Raw genomic sequence first — 13,740 nt, forward strand, 5'->3', positions numbered from 1 at the left:
AATCTCATTTTTGATGGATCTGGCAGTTTATGTAATATAGAAGACATCTCAGTGTCTGAGGTAAACTGATCTGTAAAAGCAGGTGTAGTTTCGACACAGCTCAACACTGTTTCAATATTTAATATCGTTTTAACCTGTCACTTAAACTTGAACCACTTTGACAGTGTAATATTAGTTATATTTGTACTTCAACGGTTTGTAACAATCCGTGTGCATTAATTTCATGATAATGAGAAATGTTTTCTTTGCTATTGATAAGTTTTTTTAAGGATTGAAAAGTTTCCATCACAATCAATGCCGTTTTCAAACGTGGGTTTGAAGCTATTTTGTTCTCAAAATGACATTAGAAATAGCCATTGAGACCACATTTCAACTTTTGGTTCATCTGAGAATAACATTCCTCATATTGGAGTTACTTTGACGACGCCTTAAAGCTCTTAATTCAATCCAGACACATGGATGCCGGTAGTCGATGCAATTATTTAATTTTTAAAACTCTCGTCAATGATTGGGCAAAGTTTCGCGCAAAAAGTCCCGAAAGGTTAGAAGTGCATTGTGTACTTCCTCCTCTTGTTTTCTGTAAAAAGAACATCAGTGCGTCACAAGACAAACTTCTGGTCGAGTTATCCCAAAGTAACCACACATATAAACCTCATCGTGGTCTCACTACTGGCCGTTTCAAACGCGTATTCAACTCCTTTTCAACTCGTATTCTTTCCTCATTAACGAAGTTACCAATCCCTTGCATTATTCAGTAACACAATGCCGTCGCTTTTAATGTCAATCATCCAGGTGCAACTTTTAGTTTGGCTCATCTTTGCTCTTCGTAAAATAAGCACAGACCAAAACCTAGAAGCGATGTGCGATATGGCCGATATACATAGCAGCCCGGGCCAGACGTCTTGTTAACCTTCAACGCCCAGGTAGCCTTCAATGTCTGCATTAACCAATGCCTGTTTCTTGCCAAAGTTGCCCACTCATCAGGCTATCCAATGATAGAGCCTACACACTGATACCTTGACATGACCATTATGTCAAAGACCATAACATGTAGCTGGATATTACATCCCTATAACGCGTCCATTGACCAGACCATAACATGTAGCTGGATATTACATCCCTATAATGCGTCCATTGACCAGACCATAACATGTAGCTGGATATTACATCCCTATAATGCGTCCATTGACCATGACTCCACCCTGGTAACACCAATACGCACCCTTTTACAGTCACTCGACACCCATTGGTCAATAACTATGGCATCCCCAATCTATCCTTTCGTCCAATGACCAATCCCGAAACAATCCACTGCAGGATATCTCACCACCAGGCCCGAAATCCCTAAATATCTTCTTATCTTCTTTATTCATTTGCCTGAATCCCGCTCAAGGACCAGAGTCCGTAACAAATTGACCAGACTCCTTCAGCCTGGAGTCCAGTTTCTCTATTATAATGATCCATTATATTTGACGAATAAACCATTCAATACTTGACGAATAAACCATTCAATTCAATTAAGAATTTAACCAAGGACCCTATCCAGGGTCCAGTGTGGAATCCCCGTATGGAGGTATCAGTAATACCTCCATCGGGCTATACTGTCAATATAGTACCTCACTTCAGAGATGTGTGAACTTATTGCAATCACCCATTAGAGCTAACTTCTTTAATGCATCGAAACTATTTATTGTCAATCTCTAAAAATAAATATCACACCCGGGGGATTTTATTTCTGGGCTGCTCATCCCTCCCACCTAAGTGTTGCAAACGTCAACATGTGCAGTGAATTGAAATCACACAATACACGTTTTTATCTTTTCTTACCATTCCACCCCAATCAATAATTGGTTATTGATTCATAAATTGCAAGCCATGCATTTAAGTGACCCGCCTCATTACGTGTTATGTCTGCTGATTTGTATAAGAAGTCTTCAATGTCCCAAGGGTTGTCGTTTCCCCCAAAATGAAGCTAAGAAACATAGGGATATAGATACATGCATAGTCGACTTGGCGGGGGCGCTGTGTAGAAAAAACAAAGTTCCTTGCTTTTACATGCTCTCCATTTGGGATTGAGAGGGAGAGAGCGTTAAAAAAAAATGCCGGACAAGTGAAGGCTTTCTTTTGGTCTGTCCTTTTACCGATTCTCCCTGCGGCCAAATCCGCTGTGAAATATTCAAGCCTTCCAACATCCCTGGCTGTATAGTCCCTGTGAGTGACCTGCAGATAGCCCGTAGGCACCAATCAAGCGTAGAGAGAAGGAGCATTGAAGCAATGAATGGACCACGGCTTCATAAGCACGATTCCCACAGCCATGTTCTATACATGCAACGTGAAGCTGTTATGTCCCCGGACTCCTACCCGGCCGTGCAACCACCAGTCTACTACCTCACCAGTCACCGCAAGGGGCCAGTGCCTGCCTCGTTTACCATCCTCGGGAGAACACACCAATCCTTCCAACATCCTGTTCCTTTCCTTTAAGGCACGTCCAACCTGTCTAGTTTTCGGGAACAAAATCAAAAGGAACTTTGAGAGAAAATATTCGTCACCAACCAACCCTTTACCTCCGGACTGTAAGCCTATACACTTTAATATAAGCAACAACTGCAGTGTGTGTATTGTTGTTTGCCGTAAGAAAAGGAACAGGCATACCCTGAGGCAACTTTTGTAATTATGTCACATCTCGCGAGGTTTGAATAGCGCGTGATGCCCGCCAGCACTTTTGGTTGCCATCGGCGCACTATTTTCATCGTCGCCATCGTTCCACAAGCCTCACACGGCAGTTTTTGCACCGATTTCCTCCAGTTTACCATGGTTTTTGGAGCTTGAGTACGCTAAAACGTGGATCCAACTAAAGGTAAGTGCCTATGGTAGCGGGGACCGTAGTTTTGGGGAGCGGCGACGACCGATTTACCCCCTACAGAACCGTCCATTTTTTAAGAGGTAAACAGCGTATGTGTAGTTGTTGAAAGCATGGCAAATTCGCACAGTAGTCATGGCGTGACTGTGAGCTTTATACAACAACGTTATAGGGGCTTCATGCAATGCAGAATATGTGTGTTATACAAAGCATTATTGTTTCAAAGTTGGAACCATTTGTCGTTTGTTATTGCCGTATCTAGTCGTTTTTGCCTGTCGTGTTTCCTTTAGTTTGTCATGATATTGTAACATTTCACTCTTACACCGACTACTTATGGTTTAGGTCCATTGTATACCCAACACGCGTGCACAAATAGTGTACATTGTGTGTGTGAGATGGCAGTACATTTAAGTCCAATGGTACTTTACATGTAATAATCATGTCGCATACACGTGTGTTATCGATATAGAAGTGAACATGAAAAGGCCAATTGTGTGACTTTTTGACTGCTGTTTCGTTGTCAAAGTCAAGCTAAATCATTGTGGTATTGTCGATAAATGGCGCGACTTCAATGATCGTTTACTTATTATTGTATTGAACATCATGATGTTGCAAGCGCAAGAATATACACGTGTTGTTCAACGGCTCTCTTTGAATTGGCGGAACTGATATCTATTTGAAAAATATTCACTTTTTATATCAGTATGACGTTGTCAATATGTCATTGTGATGTTTGTCATTGTTCGTTGTGATTGTGACGCTTGTAAATTTCGATTTATAGACGCATTTATGTGAACTAGAATACGTTCTATTGTTGACTGATTGCTTCATAATGGTGATTTATTGTTTAAAGCGATCAGACACAAATGCAAAATGTCCGTTACAAAATAATGTATCAAAAAAGAGACGCACTATTTGCAAACTGCGCATATCGTTTTATTCACTTTGGTTTTTAGTATTCCAAATGATTAATTCAGATTTAATACTTTAAAATTGTATCGAATCATGACAAATAATTATTGTTAGAATTGTTTATGTAGTGCCCCTTAAATATCTAAACATGGATGAAGCCTTGTGCTATGACACAATCTTTCACAGATTATGTCCGCTAACTTTAACACCCACTGCTGTTTGTTTACACGGTAATGAACCATGCACGCATAGACGGTGAAAGTCACCACCGCAAATGGTGTGAAAGCGAAAACATGCATCCTTGACACCTCACTGTACAACCCCCACCCCCCCCCCCGCACACATTCCTGTCTTGGTGATTTGCATGTTTCGTATGAGTGTACACATTTTGTTGGGTGTTACAGGACAACCAGGGAATATTGTTTTGTACATCAAAATATTTTTTCATAGTCTTTTTTACTCGGTATGACAACAACCAATGTCTCACCAAATCACACGGGTACTTAGTGGCACTGTGGATATTTAGACGTGTTTGTGGCCTCCAAATGTATTGGAAGGTTTGTAATTGGTTCAAATTGCTAAATAAGTTGACAATGTTCAAACAATCTCTGATGGCGTTATCCTATTCCATTGATTACTGCAGTGAAAGGTCGTTACGGTACCACAATGTAGAACAAAGCACTTAGTGTATTAAAGGGGAGATGTAGTCCTACTTATTGGTTTGTGCCGCAGTGCCCTATGGTTTGTGCAACACGTTTGGCAGATTTTGACTATATTACAGAAAGCCTCGTTAAAGGCAAAGTTGGTCATCCTCCATGGTTATGGGAACCATTCGATTGATATATAAAGGTAGATAGATAAAAGTAAGCTGTGAAAATTTCATTTTAAAAGATGATAGCGTTCTGATATCATCGAATATTAAAAATGTCAAACATAATCAATAGCTGCAGTGCTTCAATATACCAAGTCATTTTTAGTACTATTATTTTGTATACATCCCCTTTAAGGAATAGTTTCTGTACGCAAACAAAACTTCTTGAAGCCGAAGAGTCTTGTGAAACCGAATGGAACTGATACTATTTGATTCGTTTCATCGTTCATTCGCCAATTCGTTCGTTCAACGCTGATTTTCAAATATTTTGGGAGATCTCTTGCAAGGTTTTTTAAAAACTGAATTTGCTCGTGACTTTGGTTTTATCGATGGAGACAAACTATAATCCTCACAGTCTGTTGATGATGAATGGTTAGTTTTGTGTCTTTTTACCGCTCCGTTTGAGTTTGGTTGTAAATCCACACTTTGGTTCAAACAACCATTACACAATAAAATAAAACCTTATACAAAATAAAATAAAAATTTAATAAATAGTAAAAATCACAACAAACAAATTTTTGGAAAATGATCGTATATAGATAGCTGTTGCGATCATTTTTCAAAACTAGTTTTTGTGGATCTTACTCATTGTTATTTAGGATTTGTTCATTCAAAGAGTGCCACATGAAAACCTTCCAGTTATAAGATAAGTTACCTACTATAATCTTAAAATGGACATGTACCATAGAGTGGGCACATAAGTTTAATAAGCCATACTGGAACAAACCTTTTACAATGTACGCTTTGACTGTTATCATGGTACACAACTTGGAGGCATGATGTCAATTTGGACCAATTTATTTGATGTATGAATTTCACATTGGGCCAAATTGAAGACTAATTTATTGAACTCATGAATATCATTTGGGACCAAATTGAAAACCATCTTGGATGCATGAATGCCGTATTGTTACATACCAATGTGGATGAATGGATGTCACCTTGGACCTTGTTAAAGACCTATTTGGTTCCATAAATGTCATTGCGGACCAAGCTGCGCCTAATTTGAGCCCACAAAGATCAATATTGATTTTACTGATTTACACTGAATGGTCAAATTGATAACTGATTGATGATTTCACGACAAATGATGACATACGACCAACCATTTGATTGAAATTTACTTTAACAAATTCGACGAAGAAAACTGAGTTATCTATAGGAGTCAGAAAACGCTGGTGTATAGTAATTAACAATCTGTCGCTATTTTCAGTTCAATCAAAGGCATTTGATGCTGATTCTACTTGCAAATCCTTCTATTCAGATCAATGGATATTATTCATTTGTGTAAACCAATTCTTTCTTGTCGGCTAAAGCCTCAATGTTCTTAGATGTATATACTGAGCTCGCCCTAATTTTCCAAGGCAAGCAGATCGTGTAGCACGACGCGTGACTCCTGTATACACTCATATAGTATTCTTTCAAATAACTCTTTTGACGGAGGCTCGTCTTTGCTTACCCGCCACGCTACCATGGCGTATTCCCTCCCCGGCTACCCCCTAGGGGTCTTAGAGGGTGTCAGTTAACAGTCCCGCTCGCACCTTGTTTGCCAGGGTGGGTCGCAGACTAGTCTGTTACCCTCCCGCTTTGTATCAAGACAATGAAGTTGTCCAAGTCCGACATCTGGCAACAGTTTCCATTTTTTCTCCTCTTTGCGTTTTTCTAACTGCTGGTTTAGTTGCAGGCTAACATGGTTTGAAGCTAGCTGCTGATACCATAAATTCAGGACAGCTGGCCGACTATCACGCCCGCTGTAAATCCCGCTGGTTGTCAACATGGACAAAGACTGAAATAACTATTTGGGTACCATGAGGTATATAATTATCACCTTTGGGAGTACGTGGACAAACCGTAAATAGAAACAAGTTGAAACCCTTTGGTGATAAACGTATGATATGGTATTGCTACATGGCCTTTTGATTTTATTAACTAACCAAAGGTAATAGTGGAATGGAAGGAAATAAAGTGTTTGGGTTATCATGAAGTGCACATCTTTAAATAAAATACTACATTTTGTTTATGCACGATACAACATGTATTACGTTATAGTTTGCCAATGCGCTGGTGTTGTATTTATGGGGGTGTAACTCACTTTCTGCCTATGACGTCACTTGATGTTGTTGATGTTTTCTTGTTTGTTGTTGTTGTAACTCACTTGTCGTGTTGTTGATGTAACTCACTTGTCGAAGCTATGACGTCACTTGATGTTGTTCTCTTGTTTGTTTGTGTTGCTGTTGCAGTTGTCTTATTGGTGTTGCTGCTGCTGCAGCTGATGATGTAACTCACTTGTCGATGCTACTGCTTATGACGTCACTTGATGTCATTGGTGTTTTCTTGTTTGTTTGTGTTGTTGTTGCAGGTGTCTTGTTGGTGCTGCTGCTGCTGCAGCTGATGATGTAACTCACTTGTCGATGCTACTGCTTATGACGTCACTTGATGTTGTTGGTGTTTTCTTGTTTGTTTTTGTTGTTGTTGCAGGTGTCTTGTTGGTGCTGCTGATGTTGCTGAGTTGTAGCTGATGATGTAACTCACGTGTCGTTGCTGCTGCTATGACGTCACTTGATGTAGTTGGTGTTTTCTTGTTTGCTTGTGTTGTTGTTGCAGGTGTCTTGTTGGTGCTGCTGATCTTGCTGAGTTGTAGCTGATGATGTAACTCACGTGTCGTTGCTGCTGCTATGACGTCACTTGATGTAGTTGGTGTTGTCTTGTTTGTTGGTATTGCTGTTGCTCTTGTCGAATTGTCACTTTTTTGCAATGATGATCTTGGTTGAACGAGTTACTGCAGATGGATTTTAACATTAATATTTTTTTCACCGACTATATATATTTATTAAGTTGTCGCTGTTCAAGCTGCGGTGGTGTTTATATTACGGCTTACGGCTTATTGCTATTATTTTCGCGGTTAATGGTACGACTGTTGCTTGCCCCTCGTTGTGAATGTGTTGATGTTTCAATTTTAAAAGGACCCCAAAACCCATGATGACAACTATGGCAAATATTAACAATTTGTGTGTTCAATCAATGACTTATCATATCAGTAACATAGACTACCATGCAATACTTAATCTGCATAATGCCCGAGGCGTAGAAGTGTATACAGAATGGGAACTGGGGTTGCAGTAGTGTATCCATAGCAGTACTGATCCATATAGCAAGGACTTGCCTTGTATGATCCTACTCTACGATTACAATGTACTCTGTGGATGCTTGTTAAATCACACAGGAGGTCTTGTAACTATTTTTGGAGAAATAGTTGGACAGATGTGTAGTCAAATTCTTTCTAATAAATACCCGTGTCAGTAGGTAAAAACACTTTTCTGATCAGCCTTGCGTTATTAAGTCATGTTGCTTGACATGACGATTTTTACACTGTGGCGTCATCGAAAAGTCATCAGACACTGCTGGTATGGTGACGCCATCTTGTTTTTCAACCATACAAGACCACGTTACCATATCTCGAGACTGCAAGGGGAATTGCCCCCTTTGTAAATAGTGACATACTCGCTCATATAAACAGGGGAACTGCCGAAAGAAAAACATATATTGATGTGAAATCCACAGCAATTTATTGACAGCATCTTCCATCTTGTTTTTGGTATTTTGCTAGGTGTGTACATGCCGACCATTTCTCCCACCGCGATGTCATCCCTGTCTCCGACCCCTTCAGGATCGGGTACGCCCCCGCCGGGTCACAGCCATGGCTTACCCCGTGTTGCTCCAAACAGTCGCTTTAATGCTCCAGTTCACATCGATGTTGGTGGCCAGATCTACACCTCATCTCTGGAGACCCTGACACATTATCCCGAATCCAAACTCGGGAAGCTGTTCAATGGTTCGATTCCCATCGTCTTGGACAGCTTGAAGCAGCATTACTTCATTGACAGGGATGGACATCTCTTCCGTTACATCCTCAACTTCATGCGAACCTCTCGCCTCATGCTCCCAGACAACTTCACCGAGATGGAAGCACTTTATGAAGAAGCTCGCTTCTATGAAATCACAGACATGGTAGAGGCAATAGAGAATTACAAGATGTCTACTACTAAGCCAAGAGAGAAGATCATTAAGACCGAGAATGGGTTGGGTAATGAGTGTATCATCGTTCACACTACTCCTGATTGTGGTGAGAGAATAAGCTTGAGTGGTGATAAAGTCCTCATCCATGAGATCTTCCCAGAGGTTGGTAGTGTCATGTGTAACTCAACAAGCGCTGGTTGGACACAAGAATCCAACCATGTTATCCGATTCCCTCTGAATGGGTTCTGTAAGCTGAATACAGTACAAGTTCTTCAGCGTCTGCTTCATTGCAACTTCATCGTTATCGCTTCGAGTGGAGGAGGTATCGAAGGCTCTCAGTTCAGTGAATACGTCATGTGCAGGAAGTTTCCCGGATGCTAAAGAGGATTAAAACATTTGGACAGGTGATATGGTTTGGGTATCTATAATGGAGGCCGTTTCGTTTAAATCCCTCTTGCTTTCTTTAATGTTACCAGTTAAACAGATGTACGTGTTCATTTTTCAGACTTCTCCGTTGTGGTGTCTCTACATATTTTAACGTAAATTAGTCCAACCAAAAAAAAAGGTCATTGTTGAAAGGATTGTTAAATAGACTACAATGGGACCATACTTTGGTGCAGGACATGGTTCACGCGTATGAAAGGTCATGCAATGATGCAGTACCCTTTGCTAGGGTAAAATGGCATTGATGTATTTTTTTTTGTGGGGGGGGGGGGGGGGCTTCACATTTCTCATCCCTCTAGCCTCAGGCGACAACAACTTTGGTATTTTCAAAATCATTATTCGTTATTTTAGTGTGAATTTCAGTGGGTGGGGAACACTAATTTTTAAAATAGCAGCAGCTTTGCTAAAATAGTTCCATGACATTATTTAAAGTTAATTTTACCGTTAATATAGTCAGAGTACTTATAGCCATTACACACTTCGGAACAGGAAAACAAAATAAAAGTTCACAGATTTACAAATAACTTACAGGGCTTACAGAAGGTAATGGCGAATATTAATCCATGAAATGCTTTACTTTTTGAGATAACATTAAAACAATTATCAATTCTCGACATCGACATCGAGAATTACGGATTTATTTTTAACACGTGCCATGACACGGCGAAACGTGCGGAAACAAGGGTGGGTTTTCCCGTTATTTTCTCCCGACTCCGATGACCGATTGAGCCTAAATTTTCACAGGTTTGTTATTTTATATATAAGTTGTGATTCACAAAGTGTGGGCCTTTTGACAATACTGTTTACCGAAAGTGTCCAATGGCTTTAAGGAGAGTGTACTGTAACCACTACATGTAGTCAGGGACTGAGACACACCATTACTTGAAGCTGGTGAATTATTGCCCATCATGGTGGCATAGAACCATCAACCAACCTTGTATTATTCCATATTACTCGAGGATAAGACAAAGCGATAGTTGCACAAGATTTTTCTTTTCAAATTTACTGTTTTCATGTAATGCTCCTAGAAATAGTTTTGGCGAAGAGCTTGATTTTATTTTATTAAGAAAACTTACACTATGTGTGTAGCCCCTGAGCCATTACACACTAATTCTTAAACATCACAGTTGAAAGCTGTTAGTTCTTTAACACATTGGTAAACGTTGATGCATTGTCGGGAAAATGTGATTCTGATAGCTATAGAGGGATCTTTTCTTAAGAAATAAGTGCATAAACAATGATATCCTTAAATTTGAATTTGATGTAATCGTGTTGCTTTTAACACTTTTTCAGTGACATTCTTAAAATAAATTATTTGTATTTTTAAACAAACTAGATAATTTTAATGAATATTTTCTTCAATGGTTTATCATTGGTCTTGAGAGTAAATGGAGAAACATAGGCCTAATTCAAGTAAGGGATAATTGCCAACACTAGTGAATGACATGACTTTTCACCTCTAGCGGAGGCTTTCTTGAAGGCTAAAATGACAACACAACAACACAATACACACTATATAAGTGTAACAAAAAGCAGCCAAAGGAAATAAATAACAAGATTTGCTTGAGTAGTGATATCACTCACACGCTATTCCGAGTTTGGATTGAGTTAGTGCTAACAGACTGGCTACTTACACATGGTTGAAAGGTGTGGTACATGACTGGTTAAAACTAGTGAAAATTTGGGTTGAATTCTTTGTTTTAGTCAGAAGGAAAAAATGAAAAAAAAACATGCACAATTTTCAGCATAAACACATTTTGGCTGTTATAACTGAAATCAGCTGTTGCGCATTTTTCTAGGTTTCAGATACAGTTTTTGGAATATTATCACCTTATTTCAGAGGGAATATTTCACAGATAAAAAGGCTGTATTTATTCCTACCGATTCTGTACAACACCTTTAAGGGTAAAAACAATAGAATTAAAGAAAGATTTGTGAGTAAACTAATTTTTTGAATTTTTAAAACTCTGTTTAGTGTTCACCTTTCTGTATTAATCTCCTTAGGTCACATTAACACGTTGTTTAAATGATTCCTTTATAACACTTGTGTTTCTTATGTATAATATTAATGTTTAAAGACAAATTAATGTATATAAAATTAACTTAATTAGATATGTCGAAAATAGGGCTCCGCCTGTATTGTAATTAACTTGTTACTTTTGGCCGTATATTGTTAGACCTCTTTAAATAAAAACGTGTATTGGATTAAGCATAATTATTAAACCATAATCAGCTGCCACGTCACAATCCTGATTAATAATGCGTCATCTCAGAATCTTATTGAGCACACTGTCTTGTCGCCATCGTGTTACATTCATTTAATCTTTTATTTTCAGTCGAGTCAACTACAATTATTAATGGTTTTGCAAGTAATTAATTACATTTTGGGTCAGTTTTAAAAAGGTTAATAATGAATAGTTTGTAGCGATAGCGAGTTAGTGAAACGCGATTTGTCGATATAAACACCAAACGAAAGTGTCGTGGAAAACACTTAATTACATGTACCCCCTTCCCAGTCACTGCCCCCCCCCCCACCCCAACCCCACCATGGTTCGAAATCCACCTCTATAGATACCTGTTCTCAATGAGATACACCTGTCTCCGACTTGTTTTATAGACATTATGAATCGTGAATGATGATAATTCAATCAAATCAAGTAAATGATAATATATATATAGATAAATATATAATATTAATGAGCTAATTGGGCAAACTGCCTGTAATCTACTCAACGACATTGCAAAATATAATAATGACCTGAAGGTGACCTCTATGAACATAAATACCCGAACGGATAGAATTCACCCAAGCACTACTACAGTACAAACCCTTTAAGTTGTCTAAACGTAAATTCATTAATGACACGCGAGAGAGCAATGTAAGCGGCCGTAACACTAGCGGGATTTCCGCCGTACATTGGATCGATAGCCTACCCAACACAAATGTTTTCCTTTCCCTCAAAAACATGTTTTTATACAATGGGTAAGTGGGAAATGGACTTGTGCTCATTGTTGATCCATTCTGTCCACGAGCCACGAGTTTTAAATAGGCTTACTCTCTGGCATGATGCAACTGCAACGCAAAACTCGTATAGACTGATACAGAACGATCCGAAAAAGACGCACCAACCTAAACTTAACTGATGTCCAACTTGTCACTTGCGTTGCATAATTTCTTCACAGATAACCCGTCTAATATAGATTATTATGATGCTATTGTAATGTATCATCAGATAAAGATATGTTGTCTTAACAAGGATCTTATTTCTTGGTACGGTGTGGTAGGCTGCCTTTTTTTACGTTGAAATGGACAAACGGATAGTGATTTTTATTCCGTGGGCATACTGTGAAGGAAGACCTAATCAATTTGGAATCCATTTTGAGTTCTTGCAAATGTATTGATGTTATCATGTTTATGGCATATACTCTTTGGATCTAAACCAGTGACAACATTATTAATGTTGGCTAAACTGCTGCTGAATGCCGTATCCAAATAACGGCTACGACTGCAGCTTATGGCTGCTTCATTCGCCGCGTCTCACGTTGAAGTATAGGAGGTCCTTAGTAACATCCCTTAGCAACAGTCGCAGCCGTAGCCGATCGCCGCGTCATCATACATCGAAGTATAGGGGGTCCTTAGTAACATCCCTTAGCAACATTCGTAGCCGTAGCCCATTGCCGCATCATCATACGTTGAAGTAGAGGGGTCCTTATTAACATCCCTTAGCAACAGTCGTAGCCGTACGCCGCGTCATCATACGTTGAAGTATAGGAGGTCCTTAGTAACATCCCTTAGGAACAATCGTAGCCGTAGCCTATCGCCGCTTCATCATACATTGAAGTATAGGATGTCCTTAGTAACATCCCTTAGCAACAGTCGTAGCCGTAGCCTATCGCCGCGTCATCATACGTTGAAGTATAGGAGGTCCTTAGTAACATCCCTTAGCAACAGTCGTAGCCGTAGCCTATCGCCGCTTCATCATACATTGAAGTATAGGAGGTCCTTAGTAACATCCCTTAGGAACAGTCGTAGCCGTAGTCGTTCGCCGCGTCATCATGTGTTGAAGTATAGGAGGTCCTTAGTAACATGTCTAGGAACAGTCATGGCCATAGCCGTTCGCCGCTTCATCATACATTGAAGTATAGGGGGTCCATAACATCCCTTAGGAACAATCATAGCCATAGCCGTTCGCCGCGTCATCATACATTGAAGTATAGGAGGTCCTTAGTAACATCCCTTAGCAACAGTCGTAGCCGTAGCCTATCGCCGCATCATCATACGTTGAAGTATAGGAGGTCTTTAGTAACATCCCTTAGAAACAGTCGTAGCCATAGTCGTTCGCCGCATTATCATACATTGAAGTATAGGAGGTCCTTAGTAACATCCCTTAGCAACAGTCGTAGCCGTAGCCTATCGCCGCGTCATCATACGTTGAAGTATAGGAGGTCCTTAGTAACATCCCTTAGGAACAGTCGTAGCCATAGTCGTTCGCCACGTCATCATACGTTGAAGTATAGGAGGTCCTTATTAACATCCCTTAGGAACAGTCGTAGCCATAGCCGTTCGCCGCTTCATCATACATTGAAGTATAGGGGGTCCTTAGTAACATCCCTTAGGAACAGTCGTAGCCGTAGC

At 39.7% G+C, this 13,740-nt stretch overlaps 1 protein-coding gene across 1 annotated transcript; it reads left to right on the top strand.

Moving 5' to 3' along the window:
• Positions 1-2,062: 2,062 nt before the first annotated feature.
• Positions 2,063-9,665, top strand: LOC117289724 (BTB/POZ domain-containing protein kctd15-like). Its single transcript, XM_033770982.1, has 2 exons — positions 2,063-2,857; positions 8,251-9,665. The coding sequence occupies exon 2, from the start codon at positions 8,259-8,261 to the stop codon at positions 9,039-9,041; it is 783 nt and encodes a 260-aa protein (XP_033626873.1). The 5' UTR covers positions 2,063-2,857; positions 8,251-8,258; the 3' UTR covers positions 9,042-9,665.
• The last annotated feature ends 4,075 nt before the right edge of the window (positions 9,666-13,740 follow it).

The sequence above is a fragment of the Asterias rubens genome, chromosome 4 (genome assembly GCF_902459465.1).
Source record: "Asterias rubens chromosome 4, eAstRub1.3, whole genome shotgun sequence".
Lineage (NCBI taxonomy): Eukaryota > Metazoa > Echinodermata > Asteroidea > Forcipulatida > Asteriidae > Asterias > Asterias rubens.

Coding starts and splice junctions, on each gene's coding strand:
- LOC117289724 (XM_033770982.1), top strand. CDS start 8,259: ATGCCGACCATTTCTCCCACCGCGATGTCATCCCTGTCTCCGACCCCT.